Raw genomic sequence first — 15,838 nt, 5'->3', positions numbered from 1 at the left:
GGGGGGCACCTTATTTTCGGGGGGATGCCTTATATTTCACTCAGAAGGAAACCTGTAAGTAGGTCTTATTTTCAGAGGATGTCTTATTTTCGGGGAAACACGGTACTTTGTTTTATTCTGTAGGACATGGTAGAGTCACCGAAGGATAAAATTCTTTTTTTTTTTTTTTTTTTTTTGAGGTAAGTCCGCTTTTTATTAACTACTTGAGAGGGATGAAGCGGGAGGAGTGGGTGGCTCCAGTGCCAGGCCTGCCGTGCTTCACGGGCTTGTAGGTGATGGAGAACTCACCCAGGTAGTGGCCAATCATCTCAGGCTTGATTTCCACCTGATTGAAGGTCTTGCCATTGTAGACGCCCACCATGCTGCCCACCATCTCCGGCAGGATGATCATGTCCCGCAGGTGTGTCTTCACCACCTCTGGCTTCTCCATGGGCGGGGCCTCCTTTTTGGCCTTGCGCAGGCGCTTCAGAAGCGAATGCTGCTTCCTCCGCAGGCCCCGGTTTAGCCGCCGCCGCTGCCGGGCACTGTACAGCTGCATCAACTGCTCATATGACATGTCAAGCAGTTGATCCAGATCCACGCCGCGGTAGGTGAACTTGCGGAAGGTCCGCTTCTTCTTCTGCTCCACTTCCGCCATCTTGTCTGTTCCCCGGAAAAAGCCGAAGGATAAAATTCTTACCCCTAAAGAAACTCATTTGAAGAACAGAGGACAGTACACAAGCCACTTATAAAAACATGGAAAACAGTTTATTAAACTTACGAAATTAAATACCGTGCTCTATAAAGATGTACATATGAATGTGATGCCAAACTGTTTATGACCACTGCTTCACAGTTTCATCAATTTTTCTTTGATATTTAGGAATTTTCTTTGAATTATTCTTTCCCAACTAATTACCAAAAATTTGTAAAAACTACTTAGATGAAATGACTTTCATCTAAATAGTTTTTAAGGTTCCTAACTTCCATAGCACCATCTTAAGTCTTGAGCTACCTGTATAAAATATACTTTACTATCTCTGCCCTTCTGTGGGCTCTTCATCCTGAGACTGCTGCCATCTTCTGAATTCAGAGGCATAGCTATGTTGATTTTTATTCTAAAGTGAGAAAGTTTAAGACCCTTTGCTTCTTAGGAACATGGGAAAGAACCATTTACCAGCTTGTAAGTAGGCATATGATTTTTGAGAATTTATTTCTGAAGGTACAAAGGACCCAGAGCTCTGTTGTAAAAAATTCAGTTCTTGAGGTCTCAGGATACATTTCACACGTGGATAGGATGCCCAATTAAAGTGTGCATGCCTTACAGAGAAGCTGATCAAGGTTAGTTTGGTTAGGGTAGAAAAAATGGTCCGAAATTAAAAATGGTGGAAGTGTGTATTTAGGTCTGTACTTTAATTTCTATAAAGAATTACATAGTAGAGCTCATAATTTCTTTTGTCCCAAATTGCGTTTTGTTTTGTTTTTTTAATCCTCCCCTGAGGACATACTTACTGATTTTTAAAATATATTTTTATTGATTTTTTTAATAGAGAGGAAGGGAGAGAGACAGAGAGCCAGAAATACTGATGGGAGGGAAACATCAATCAGCTGCCTCCTGCACACTCCCTTACTGGGGATGTGCCCGCAACCCAGGTACATGCCCTTGACCGGAATCTAACCTTGGACCCCTCAGTCTGCAGGCTGATGCTCTATCCACTGAGCCAAACCAGCCCAGCCAGGGCTTGATTTTTTGTTTGTTTGTTTGTTTTTTGGTTTTTTTTTTTAAGAGAAGGGAAAGGGGGGGAGGGGGAAGATAGAGGATAGAGAAACAGAAACATTGATTGGTTGTCCCCCATACATGCCCTGACTCGAAACCTTTCACTTTATGAGATGATGCCCCAACCAACTGAGTAACACAGGCCAGAGCCCAAATTTAATTTTAAAAAATGAAACCTAAAAAGTTTATAGCCAAGCCATTTTGGACAAACATTTAATAAAAATATCAAAACAGTTCTTTGCAATGCAGAGTAATGATATCTTTTTAAAGATTTGTATTCTTAAATTTTGGTTAAATAAATACGACCTTGGTTTTTACTTTTGGGCTGAGATTAAGCATGAGAGGAAATGTCTCAGAAAATAAAGACCTTAACAACTAACATGGCTATTTTAAAATGGAATGCTCTTATTAACTACAGCTAGTTTCGGTGTAAACAGAACTGGAACCTATAGCAGAGGTCGACAGACTTTTCCCTCAAAGGCCAGAGCGTGAATCTCCTAGGTTTTGCTGGCCAAGAGGCAAAATGGAGGCTGTTATGTAGGTCCTTGTATAATCATTTAAAATGTCACCATTTACAAATACAAAAACTCTTCTTAGCTGCAGGATTAGGTCCAAAAGCCAGAGTTTGCTGTTTCCCTTTGTAGCCAGTCACTCTGCAGCGTTTTTCAACCGCTGTTCCGCGGCACACTAGTGTGCCGCGAGATGTTGCCTGGTGTGCCGTAGGTGCAGACAAGACAAGAATTTTATAATTTTTCACTATTTTGTTTACTTAATATTTCATAATAAAGTAATTATAAAATACTTTCTTTGTGTTTATTTGATTCCTATTCAAGAGAATTACTTTATATATAGTCAATATAGGCACAGAGTTAAATTTTTTAACATTTTCTAATGGTGGTGTGCCTTGTGATTTTTTTCATGAAACAAGTGTGCCTTTGCCCAAAAAAGGTTGAAAAACACTGTGGTAGAGAACCAGGCAAGAGTATATGGTAAAACACGGTGACTGGCAGATCCCCAGAGTTTAGAACATTGAAAAGTGTGACTCCCACATATTAGGTCCCTGTGAACTTGGCCTGGGGCAGGAGCATAGAAGAGTAAGTGAAACTAAAGTGAAGGAAGAAATAAAAGTGATATTGATAAAACAATACATAAAAATAGTATGTGTATCCCGTAGTGATTCTATGTACTGGATTTAGAAGTAGACACACATGCCTGGGAGTGGGTGAATTGTTTTTATGTAAAGTGTTTTCAAGGTGCCTAATTCATCTTAGAGGGCAGAGGCCTAGCTAGTAGCTCTTCCGCCTGTGAAGTTCAGGAATTCTCTGCTCAGAACTGGGGGCATCTAAATAAGCTTCCTGCGAATAGGTTGTGGTTACAGACTCCAAAATACAAGACATTAACCCTCTAAGCCTGTTAATGACTTTTTTTTAATATATATTTTATTGATTTCTTTACAGAGAGGAAGGGAGAGAGATAGAGAGCTATAAACGTCGATGAGAGAGAAACATCGACCAGCTGCCTCTTGCACACCCCGTACTGGGATGTGCTGGCAACCAAGGTACATGCCCTTGACCGGAATCGAACCTGGGACCTTTAGGTCCGAAGGCCGACGCTCTATCCACTGAGCCAAACCCGTATCGGCTATTTTTTGTAATCTTTATCATTGTTTGTAAAATTTATAATTTTTTAATTCGACGTGTCCATTTTTTTTGGTCGGTATTCTTTTCTATTTTTTTTTGTAATTTTGTATTTTCCTTTGTGCTTTATATATATAAATAAACGAAAATATATATATATTTCATTTATTTTCATTAAGTATAAATAAAAAAATTATATGAAATTACGTCCTCCGGGCATGACGTACTGACACGTCCTAGTGAAAGAGTACGCGCCCGTTACAGGTTGCGTAATTAACCGTTAATGGAGCAGGACCTATAAATACGTCAAACATAAACACTATCGGGAACGGGTAGGACATATGAATACGTCCTTGAAATATATGTTGTACCCTGAGAGGGACAGTATATATTTTTTGTAATCTTTATAATTGTTTGTAAAATTTATTATTTTTTATATTTTATTGATATTTTACAGAGAGGAAAAGAGAGGGATAGTTAGAAACATCGATGAGAGAGAATCATCGATCAGCTGCCTCTTGCACACCCCCTACTGGGGATGCGCCCGCAACCAAGGTACATGCCTCTGACTGGAATCGAACCCGGGACCTTTCAGTCCACAGGCCGATGTTTTATCCACTGAGCCAAACCAGTTTCGGCTATAATTTTTTAATTTGATGTTTCCATTTTTTTGTTGCTATTCTTTTCTATTTGTTTGTAATTTCGTATTTTCCTTTGTGCTTTATATATAAATAAGCGAAAAAAATATGTATTCCATTTATTTTAATTAAGTATAAATTAAAAAAATAATATAAAATTACGTCCGCTGGGCGTGACGTACTGACACGTCCTAGTGAAAGAGTATGCACCCGTTGTACGTTGCGTAATTAAAAAGGGAACTCCCCGGTTAACAGGTTGAAGAAAATTGCAGAGAAAAAAGAATAATCATAGAGAAGAAACAGTGTTCCCAGGGCATTAAAAGCTGTGTTGTCCTTCGCTCCCTTGTTATATAGACTTCTGGTTAGGACAGTGGGTCAACTTGGGGCTTAATTAGTTATTTCCCAAAGAGCAGCTCAGCCCTGAGGGGTCTCCCAGGTGCCCAGGGGATGGAATGGAAGATCTGAGTCCTGGCAGGTCCCTCCGCTGGAACAGGGCTGGTTTCTAACCTGTTTAAAAGACAGAGAGAGGAGTTAAGTGCAGGGTCTTCCTTCTAATCTGCCTTCAGTGAGTGTTTCTGCTTCCTTCATTTCCTCAACCATTCATTCAACTATTTAGTTGAATGACATTCTCACATAATACCCTAAATCACAAAGAGCAGCAAAGGTTTTTTAAGGTTGAGATGTTTGGATGAAATGGTGACCTTGATGCTTTACATATCTGGTTCTCTGAGGTCTGTGAGTGACTTTATTGTGTTCCCTTCACTAGATTTATTATCAGAGGAACAACAATAGGTGATAGAATAATGAGGTAATTCAGTATGTTCCTTCATTCTTTTATTTTTTTTACTATGAATTTGCCAGGTCGTCCTTTCCACAGCTAACCACCTTTCCTATTAACAGTTAATACTCCTGGAACGTACTGAACTCTTCAGGGCTAAGATTTGTAAAGCAGGTTGCTTTTCACGAACTGTCGTAGCTGCATGACTGCATGGGGACAGAATGAAGGAAATGTCCTGTATGCACACCTAACGGATGCTCACGTCTAGTGTGTCGTATGCCAAAGCGACTACAACTGAAATGATGTACTTTAATGTTGGTAACTTGCTTTGACTACGTTATTGAGAAATGCAATGTAGGGTATTTTTTTTTTTCATTGTAGGGTATTTTTAAAGCTGTTTGGGATAACAATTAGCAACTTTTCGTCATTATCTCATTTTTTTGAGATCATTAAAAATGGACTTGAATCTAATTCTGTGCATAAAGATTCTGATTTTTCAAAAAGAAAGCTGTATTCTTACAAATACCTTAATAACGTAATAAGGCAACACATCAAGACAATACACAACTCTCAAACACTTCTGCAAGCTGAAGACTAACACGGGGGTACATTTTAAAATCTGACATTAAACCATTATTTATCCACACAAAACCTGGTATACTGACTAAATGAACCTGGTACCTTATTCTGGTGGCATATGCCTATTATTTACCATTTGTTCCTGAAACAAAGTGGAATATGACACAATATATAGCAACAATCAGGAATACAACAATGGTAGAGTTCCCCATGGGGAATACAAAATAAGCCAAAAACTAAGAAATCCCCTGTTATGTCTCAAATTGTTTTTGCTTTTATGCTGGTGTTTCTAGGCTGTTTTCACATTAAGGTATGTTTGAAGTAACTTTTAGCAAATTGGTCTGTTGCCAATTGTCACTTTCTAGTTAAATAACAATAAAATGGAATTTGTTTCAGGGCTTTTTTGAATTTCTGGTTTATTCTTTTTATCCCAAGTACTCAAAGCCAGTTTCTGCTCTTACAATGAAGATTGCAACTAAAAAATATCATGTTGCGTTAAATGAGTCACATTTAACCATTGAAGTGGAGATTATTATGAACTGGTGAACGGTGATAAACAGAAATGTGACCCTTACCTCCCTCAGAGGGAATGAGATTAGACTCCTGCTCTGCCTCAGTTGCTTCTTTCTTCCAGAGAGAGGGTCTGGGAAATTTCTAAGGAAAGGCAGTCTCTTCCTGCCCTTGTCCTCATTCCTATTTTTGTCTTCCACTCATTTTCTGCCTTTTGTGATTTTAACTCAGCATTTTATAGGCACCCATTTTCTTTCCTTTCTTGGCATATCAATTATACTTTTATTTTATTCTTTTAGTGGTTGCACAAGAGTTTACTTCTGAAATTTTCCATACATATTACTGTCTATGAATTTTAAATCATACACCAAGTTAGTATAATGAATCATAAAAGAAATGGTAACTAATATTCTCAAAAACAACTTTGCAAACAGTAGGCTTTTAAGGAATATTTGTTTGCTGCTTGGTGTTCTTCATATGTATGTATATGTGTTCAATGGAAATTTTACAATAAAAGAGTGCACTCTCTTTTTACCTAGGGAACCGCTTTCAGCTCCCAGCAACAATGCCTGTTTTCCTGCATTCTTGCCACTCACTGACAGATAGAAGTTTTGTTCATCTAATAGATCAGATTGTTTTATCGTTATCTCATTATTAGTAAGGCTGAGCATCTTCTCACATATTTACTAACCATTCATTTCTTCTGTAATTTTTCTACTCATGTACTTGGCCTATTTTTCTGTTACAGTGTTCATTTTTCTTACTGACTTAATAGACTTTTTATATATTTTAGATTTTTGGTCTATTACATGTTGAAACACAATGTTTTAAATGACATATTCAGACTAAGAAACTTATTAAGTAGTATCATGTGTTAGGACAAGTTTCTTCTAATAAGTAAATCAGTCTTCAGTCTCCAGCTCTGTCATAAGCTGAGCTCTTAGGAGAGTAAAGTCTGCCTCACTTGCCCCAAGTCTGTATTCCACCGTGGAGTCCATATAGCTTAGATGCTCTGGGAAGGTCTTTCTTTATTGCACCTATGTTAATATTTATTCTCTTTTCTCTTGACTCATCTGTTCTTGCTGGGAACATCTTTAAACAAAACCTCAAAACATACGTTTATCTATTGCTATTACATGTTACCCTTAATTTCTTTTGGTTTTTATTTATGCCTTTACATTTCCTAAAGTAGAGAGGAAAAATGGCATGGACTATAGGACTTGTTTTATTTGTGGAAAACTGCACACGAATTTGTCTGGATTACATTTTTATAATATAGCCCTTTGAACCCCAGTGTGCCGCATGCTGCTCCCCTTACCGTCCTAGCCAGGACCGAATCTAAGTGACCTATTCACTAAAACATCTTGTTCTAGTAACTCAACTACTCTCCTGGAGTCCCACTGTCATGTTTGTCTTTTGATGCTTTCCGTGGGGTGCCTTACTGAGATAATATGTAGTCTACATATTTTCTGACTTACTGACTTAAATGTGCATCATTGATTCCACAGGAGCCTGTGAGTGTTTTTCACTTACTTCTGTTCTTTTCTTTTCATATGTAACTCATAGACGCTCTGCTGTTGCCCGAATTCAGGAGTTTTTCAGGCGGAGGAAAGAAAGGAAGGAAATGGAAGAACTGGACACTCTGAACATTAGAAGGCCACTAGTGAAGATGGTTTATAAGGGCCATCGCAACTCCAGGACAATGGTACCAAGTGCTCGTGGCATTCTTTACAGAATGTGCACTTTCATAGCATGACTGTTTTTGCATAACAATTATCCTCCTGTATTGCCAGTGTGGCTCCAGTATAGCTGGCACCTTCATAGTTATCTCTTCTAGTCCTGTGATTTATCAGGAGAGACCAATAGTTTTTTTAAGGAAACTTTACCCAGGAATTATTGTAGTTTAAATTTTTAGCTTGTACAAGTAACCAGTGCTGCTTCTTTGTGCTCTCACACTTGCTGTGTACTTTTCTAGTAGATTGTTTTGGAGAGAAGGGTTTGGCTATATGAAATCGGATTCATTGAGAAATATAGTCAGGTTGCTTTCATCATCACCCCGTTAAGATGACAAGTCAAGGTTGGTTTTAGTCACTTTGCTCCCTGAACTTCAAGTTCCTCATCTGTGAACTGAACAGAATAGATCTGATGATCTCTAAGGTCTTTTCCAGTTTTTACAGTCCCCACATCTGTGCACCCAGTGCTACATCCGTCACTTACTAAGCGAATATTGGGAGGTGGCTAGTGTGTCAGAACTGTGATTCTGAACCATTTCTGTCTAGAAAGTGCTGTTTTCACATTCACTGAGTTCTCAAACGTATCTATAGAATCGGTTTTAAACTGCTTTCTTACTTTAGGGAAATAATAAGCTCTCTATAGAAATCAGTGGTAGTAACAGTTTAATCATTCAAAAAATAATACTGTTATTAATAGAAGTAACCAATTTACATTTCTTGCATTTTGCTGGTTAAAATTTTAGAGGAAAATAATTAGGGGCTGGAATAAGAAAAAAAGATAAGCAAGTAAAATAACAGCTTCAAGTAAGAACAGAATGGGTTCTCCTCTTTTGCTCTCCCAAAAATAGCAGTGACAGTTGCAGATAAAATGACTGGAGAATCCGATCTGAAGCACAAAGACTTTGATGGTTTATTAGTATGCATCCATTGAAAAAAAATGTCATCATAACTACTCCAACTGTCTATTCCTTTGTCTCATTGCTTCATAAAAGTACATGTGTTTATATCTTTTCTTCTTATTTATGAGAACTTCAAAGAACTAAGAAAAAGATTGGTACTTTTTGTTATACTGTCGAAAACTGAGAAATTTCATTCATTCATTTAGCAGTTAATTTATTCAGCACCTATTGTGTGCTAAGAGCCGTTGCAGGCACGATAAACACAGTATTGAACAAAAACACATCCCTGTCCTCGTGGGGGACTCGTCATTACTGAAGGCCGGGTTCTCTTTGCTGGCAAATCTACCAGGATTTGTAGATACTAAAAGACCAGGACGCTCTTCAATTTGTGTTTTATTTTCTAAGCCAATTAATTTTTTTAACACAAGAATAGAATAAGTCTTTATTTTAATAACTGTGATTTGAATTTCCTTATAACTTTCTTTTCTTAAACCTTAGATAAAAGAAGCCAATTTCTGGGGTGCTAACTTTGTGATGAGTGGTTCTGACTGCGGCCATATATTCATCTGGGATCGTCACACCGCTGAGCACTTAATGCTTCTGGAGGCTGACAATCACGTGGTGAACTGCCTGCAGCCACATCCATTTGACCCAAGTAAGATGACCGTGCATAAGGCAAAGCTAGAAATCATTAGTGTGGCTCATCAGCCCAGCGGTGTTCTAGTTCACATACAAAACTCCGAATTGTTTGTAGCAGCCACAGGAGTCACTTCATCTCTGCTTGGGTTTAAAACCAAAGCACACTTATAACCTGCTTTGGGCAGAAAGTATGGTGAAGTAGGTTAAAGAGTGTTCTAATATTTCTTCTAACTGTTTTAGCCATAAGAGGTTTGGCTGATTGAACTCACTACTTATCCAAATGGAATCTGCAAGGCTCACTGGTGTGCTCTTGCCTTCCATTGGAAATTGCCCATAGTCTTGAATTGATATTCTAGAGTGGCTTTTAGGAAATCTTCAAAATAATATTCTCAGTTAACACATGCATCAGTACATTTCCACTGCAGCTCGCCTTTGCTGTGATGTACACACAGGAAGTCCTCACTGAACGTCATAGATAGGATATGCAACTTTAAGTGAAACAACATGGAACAAAACCGATTCTATTCTAAGCTAATGGTTATAAACAAGGTTAAGTTCTTGCAGCATCTCATCAGTGGCACAGTGAAAAGACGTCAAACAGAACGACTGTATTTGAGGCCCTGATGTATATGTACATATGCCTGCGTCTGTACCCTACAAACACATTGTATACACACACACACACACACACACACACGTGTCTGTGTACATAGCTTGGATAAATGCTTGTGTTCTGAGTTTATGTTAACTGTACTTTTTGTTTCTAGTTCTAGCCTCGTCTGGCATAGATTATGACATCAAGATCTGGTCACCACTGGAGGAGTCAAGGATTTTTAACCGAAAACTTGCTGATGAAGTAAGATGTTTATTGCATTTATTAGACCATAGCTTACCTTGTTCCTGAAATGCTTTCTTAAGAAATATCAAAGCAGCTCTTCCCTTAATTGGTAACATAAAACAATTTCATGCAGGTAAGGAAGTCAGTTTTAAGAAAAAGAAAAATGAAGATAAAACCATGCCTAGAGGTAAAAATTGAACTAGTATTTTGCTAATTAGAAGACTGAGTATTAGTAATAGCGCATTAAGTGTTTTGTAGTTTAAGAAAAATAGGTTGACTGCCTACTGCAGTAAAGAATCATTAAAAACACTGTCCTTTTGAGAAAACTCGTTTCACTGCAGCATCTTCGTCATTATGGCCGAGAGGTAGCAGCACAAATGATGAGAATCTTTTCCTTTGTTCTATTTTAAGATTTCCTCAGCTTCTTGTTAAATCAGTAGTTTTCTAATTGAGTTCAGTGAAGGGCTAGGTTGTTTATGAAATTAGGATAAGAAAGCTGATTTCTAAGCTTCAACTAGGGTTTTCATTTGTTGATTTCCATAGATTTCTTATAATAACTAGGGTCCATTGCATTAATCAGCCAATCATTGCTGAACTCCTATGGGTAGATGAGGGCACAAATAGGTAAATAAGGATCTGTCACTTAAAAATGTTAGTAAATGGGTCAAGCAGCACTCAGGTGAGGTGGACAGCTCAGCACAGTTCCCTTGGGTGCTTCTCCTCATTGAATAGACACACAGCAATGTCAGCCCTGCGCTCAGAGCGCATGGGTAAGAGGAACAGACATTCAGCACAGTATGGTGCAGTCAGTGTCTGAGGTGTATGCCAGCGTTTGGAAGCCTTAGAGAAGTAAAGCTGCTTGTGAATGGAGTCGATGGGGTGGGGACATCCTCACGGAGGCTATAAAAGTCGCTAGGACTGCGTTCACCAGGCAGACAGGAGCACAGGAGCGCTGGAGACACGGGGCCAGCAGGTTCCACGTTGTTAGAAGGTAAAGGAAACATCCATGTGCAGAACCTACAGTGCGAGGGAAAGCTGCTCAGTCAGACTGGAAAGCTCATTTTGGACCGTAAAGGGCCCCGAGGGACCCAGGAGCTGAGAGAGTGGTCATTTCACTGGGGACTGTTGGCCAGAAGGCATCTTTCTCCTCTCAGGCTTCCCTCTCTTCCTTCCCACACTCCGCTTTTCCTCTTCCTTCTTTCCTCTGCCCATGGTATGCATTGGGTTCCTCAGAGCCACAGATATTCAGCTGGCTCCTTCCTTGGTGCTTCGGACACAGGGCGTTGGTAGCTCTTGTCCAAAGGTTTGTTTTTCAAGATTACTTCGCCTCAGTGAAGGTAACAGCTCTCAGAGGAGCCACGTGAGCCAGGGACAATAATTTAACACGACTTTGTCCCAAAGGTACCTGTTCTCCTCTGCACAGTGTAGACTGCTCTGGGGAACAAGTAAAGATAAATTGAATTCTTGGATGTTTTAGCAACTAGAGTTGACCTTTGTCTTCCTGCCAATCACATGAGGCATGTTCTCTCATCTTACTCCTCACACGCAAGTCAAAGTAACTGTTTGGCCTTGAGAAGCCTTAACAGGGAAACGTGACAGCAGGCATCTGGGGATGGCAGGCCGCTCTTTTCCTACCATTCTCCTAACCTCCAGGGGCGGGGCGGGCACTCTGTGTCTCTGACCGTGGTTTCATTGCCCAGGTGATCACTCGGAATGAGCTCATGCTGGAGGAGACCAGGAACACCATCACAGTGCCCGCCTCCTTCATGCTCCGCATGCTGGCCTCCCTGAACCACATCCGGGCCGGTAAGAACAGCCAGCCTCTGTTCCAGTTAGGACTATGTCTCAACAGCATGGTGTTACCTAACATTTATCTGTGACTTCCTGTGTCACACAATGGAGGCAGCTCATTAGCACAGTAACTCATGTGATGAACCTCACTTACTGGAAAGCATCACAATGACAGACAGTCCCCGCTGCTTCTCTGAGTGGAGGCTCCTACACAGGCCTTGTCATCATAAATGCCTTCAGCGGTCCATTCGCTCCAGGTCGGCAGAGCCCAGACGAAAGAAAGGTAGCATGCTAGGGAGGCTGAACAGGCACCTCTCTGTTTTCTTCATCTTTGTTTTGTCTTAAGTGATAAACTGAGGCTCAGTGTCACAGATAACACAAAATGCATATATTGTAACTACTATTCAGGAAGGAATTCAAAAAAAGCTATGCTCATAACAAGAAAAAGTTCCAGTATTTATTATCATCAAGAGTATGTTCACTGACCTCATGAATGAAATATCTCCCTGTGCTGAGCATCCCGTCAGTTCACGGCAACAGTGACCACCCTCATTGAGCTCCAGCCTTCTCAACGGGCTTTCTGTAATGACTTACCCAGGCCACACCAGACACGTGGCAAAGCCATCTGTAGTGTTTTAAAAAATGTTTGTTTAGAATGACATCCATTTTCAAAGTTAATACTGTTGTTTCCTTTATTTTTTAAAATTCCCCTGTAGAGGCAAAAATTTAGTATGTACACACAGTGGTGAACTGAATTTTACATCGTAGTGTGTTGAGTTCTATACATTTTAAGCAGCCTTACATAAAAGGCATTGAAGATTATCTTAATCATAACCCTAAAAGTATTTCTTTTAACGAATCTCATATCTGTTTTCCAGACCGGTTGGAGGGTGACCGATCAGAAGGCTCCGGTCAGGAGAATGAAAACGAGGATGAGGAATAAGCAACTCTGAGTGGCCAGCACTTAGGATGTTTTGATATTTGTATAAGACACTTATATTTTTTTCTTTACAGAGCTTCAGTGCAATTTTAAGGTTATGGTTTTTGGAGTTTTCCCTTTTGCGGGGGATAACCTGACATTGGTGTGGAGTGATTGTGTGCATGAACTTGAGAGAGTGTGTGAAATAAAACTAGCAGAATGTTTTAAAACCTAGTTGCCATGTATGAGGAGTGCTAGCAACGAAAGTGCAATACTGCCAGCCTCCGCACGGGGGAGCTTGGATCAACGTTGAAGAGCAGTTCTCATGGTAGAGACAATGTTGGTTCAAATAAATTTCTACACTTGCCATTTGCATGTTTGTTGCTTTCTAATTAAAGAAGCTGGTTGTTGTAAGATCTCCTGAATTTGACATTGTTTTAATGCCTGTTACCCTGGCCTGTGTTTTCCAGTCTTTCCTATCACATAGTTTCTCTAGTTATAACCATCTTTTCTGTTTTGACTTGTGACCGAATCACATAGAAGAGAATTACTCATGTCTCATTCCAAAGTGCTTCATCTTCACCATCAATCATCATCTTAATGATCAGTGAGACTGCGTTACCCACAGACAGGAGTCAGGCCCAGCTGAGACCAGAGCGTCTGGGTTCACATGCTATAAGAGCATAGGCTAGTTCTGGGGGCCCTGGCTTCCTGTCCTCCTGACTTCAGCTAGATTCCAGCTGAGAGCTGTGACCACCCTGTCTTCTACATCCTGGCCTTCCTTAGCTCCAGTGTCCACCTGCAGTCCAGCCATCGGAACCCTGCCCTGTAACTTATAGGTTATGACCTGAATCTGTTCCTGCACACTTAACCCTTCAGTCACCCTCCCTTCCCACTTTTAAATTGTCATCCTTTTCTCCGGCTGGGCCATGAGGCTCATAGGTTAGCCAAGCAGAGCACCCCTCTCCGGTGTGGAGACCGGGGTCGCATCTTCCCAGGTGGCTGCACACGTGGGGCCCTGCTGCTGATGGCAGGTTGGCTTTGTGGAGAGGAAAAGCCCCCTCGGTGGCTCAGTCACTGGAGCGGGACCGCCACCCCTGGCCCTTGCCCTGCATGCACAGGTGTCTCCACATTGGAGAACGAGGTAAGTGGGTGAAGAGAAGAAATTAGGGTTTTAGTAAAACAGGGCAGCTGACTTGGCTACAGATAACTTCTGGAAAGTGCCAGGGTCTTAGTTCCTGGTTCCCAATTAGCTCTGTGACCTGCTGGGGCCACCTGACTTGTCTGGGCTCCTGCTCCATCTCCCAGGGGCTGAGTTAGGGCCCCATGACACCCAGAGGAGGAGGCACTCTACAGAGTAACTGAAAACACTACTGTCAGCACATCCAGGACATCATTCTCACTGGAGTGAAGCAGTTGCAGGGATTCTTAGAGTGCTGAAAAGCTGGCAGGACGGGCTACTGGAGGGCTCCAGGGGGTCAGGAGTAACTGGCAGGAAAAGCAACCGAAAATCAAAATGGTCTGGGTACCCTCCGGGCAGGATGGGACGGGGGGATGGGCAGAAGTATGTGGGACCTGACCTTTCTGCTGTTTTGCTTGGAACCCAAAACTGCTGTAAAGTTGTTATTTTAAGTGATTTTTTTATTCATTGTTAGAGAGGAAGAGAGAAGGATAGAGAAACATCAATGAGAGAGGAACATCATTGATTGGCTGCCTCGGGATTGAGCTCACAACTTTGGGCATGTGCCAATTGTGAGTCGAACCATGACCTCCTGGTTCATAGGTCAATAACCCCTGAGCCACACTGCTGGCCTATTATTTTTTAATGGTATTTGTCAAAGGAATTACCGTGTTTTCCTACTTTGGGTGATTGTGTAGAGTTTGGTGTGTTAAATAGGCACAGGGCGGACCAGACCACAGTCCAGGGGCAGAAAGAGGACATGTTCCAGGGAGTTAATAGGTCCTGGCCATGGTGCAGTGCATGCTGGGGGCAGGTTAGGCAGCTGGAGTGGAGCTCACCCATGCACTCAGCCAAAGGAACTGCCTTCAATTGAAGCCGGTGAGGGCTCAGGTGGGGGTGCTGGGTTTTATGCCCTGAGGTGGTTTTGAGTCACTGATCATCACACCCCCTTGACCTTGGTTATGGGGTGACAATGTGGAGAAACCCTATAAAATATGGGATAGGAATATTTGTTCTGTGTTGACACTATTCCATGAATCTCACCGTCTTGGGGTATTTTGAAAATGCATGGATGGATGTACCCAGGTGACTGGTGTGGATCACACACACACAGTCTGCAGTAGCCCTTCCTGCTCAGTCTCCTTCCTCTTTTTAGCCCTTGGGAAGGGGGAAGGGAGAAAAGGGGCTGTGGGAAACGGGGATATGGGGGGAAGGAGGAACACCCAAAACCCACAGTCTACAAGTCCAAGTACAAATTCACCATTTCCACATCTGTACACGTACCAAAAACATTTACTCAAGTAAACAAAGCTATTCTAAATACACTCTTACTTGTTTATAAATAGTGATTTATAATAACCCTAAACATTTTCTTGTTTTAAAAAAACAAAGTTTCAAGTGAAATGCATTTCAGGACTAGCTTGTTTTGTGTGAAGGTTGGTGTTTAACCCCGTTTGCATCCTGGGCTCCATCACCAGAACACAGACCTCCCCTCCACAGACCCACGGCTGGACCGCTGCGCCCGCGCCGTGGTCTCCTCCCACTGCCCCGGTGTGGCCCTGCCTGCTCAGGCCCCGGACTGTCCTTGCCCCTGGGAGGGGGTGACTTGCCTGGGATTGGTGACACTGCAAAACGGTGGTGTCAAAAGGAACAGCAAGTGGCCTCAAATTCCAAGCTATTGCTGCTGCTCAGGAAGGTGCTTCCTGGGGAATGAACAGCTGTGTGATGTCCTAAAATAACGCTGAGCAAAGTGGTGCCGTGCTGGCCTGCAGAGAGGGTCTGTGCTTTGGATCTTTCCAGGGAGTCTAAGCACATCTCCCGGGCCTGTGATTTCTGCGGGCTGGCAGGCGGGTGCTCCAGGCTGCAGGCACTCAGCCACCAGCTCTTCTACACAAGAAAGCCGCAGGCCTGCTTCTGGGAATGCCTTCACTGCCCCTCACC

General features: G+C 41.6%; 2 protein-coding genes across 24 annotated transcripts in view; one reads left to right on the top strand and one right to left on the bottom strand.

Annotated features, from left to right (window-relative positions):
- Positions 1-13,142, top strand: part of DCAF6 (DDB1 and CUL4 associated factor 6) — an 83,003-nt gene extending 69,861 nt beyond the window's left edge. For 14 of the 23 annotated variants that reach the window (XM_084867043.1, XM_084867042.1, XM_084867040.1 and 11 more), the window contains 5 exons: positions 7,465-7,603; positions 9,029-9,185; positions 9,937-10,025; positions 11,708-11,813; positions 12,677-13,142. In XM_084867043.1, the coding sequence (XP_084723169.1) occupies positions 7,465-7,603; positions 9,029-9,185; positions 9,937-10,025; positions 11,708-11,813; positions 12,677-12,741 (556 nt within the window). In that variant the 3' untranslated portion in view covers positions 12,742-13,142. Of the gene's footprint in view, positions 1-4,797; positions 4,840-7,464; positions 7,604-9,028; positions 9,186-9,936; positions 10,026-11,707; positions 11,814-12,676 lie in introns of all 23 variants that reach the window. The other 9 variants (XM_084867041.1, XM_084867034.1, XM_084867025.1 and 6 more) reach the window with 1 other exon arrangement.
- LOC311613361 (small ribosomal subunit protein uS19-like) lies at positions 152-685 on the bottom strand. The gene has a single exon (XM_084867199.1). It carries the CDS (start codon positions 635-637, stop codon positions 200-202), a length of 438 nt encoding a protein of 145 aa, XP_084723325.1. The 5' UTR covers positions 638-685; the 3' UTR covers positions 152-199.
- Positions 13,143-15,838: the final 2,696 nt, after the last annotated feature.

This window comes from Pipistrellus hanaki (genome assembly GCF_964339955.1).
Source record: "Pipistrellus hanaki genome assembly, chromosome: 18".
Lineage (NCBI taxonomy): Eukaryota > Metazoa > Chordata > Mammalia > Chiroptera > Vespertilionidae > Pipistrellus > Pipistrellus hanaki.
This window is presented reverse-complemented; position numbering and strand designations above follow the sequence as displayed.

Excerpts from the sequence above, each read along its gene's own strand:
- LOC311613361 (XM_084867199.1), bottom strand. The coding sequence starts at position 637 with ATGGCGGAAGTGGAGCAGAAGAAGAAGCGGACCTTCCGCAAGTTCACC.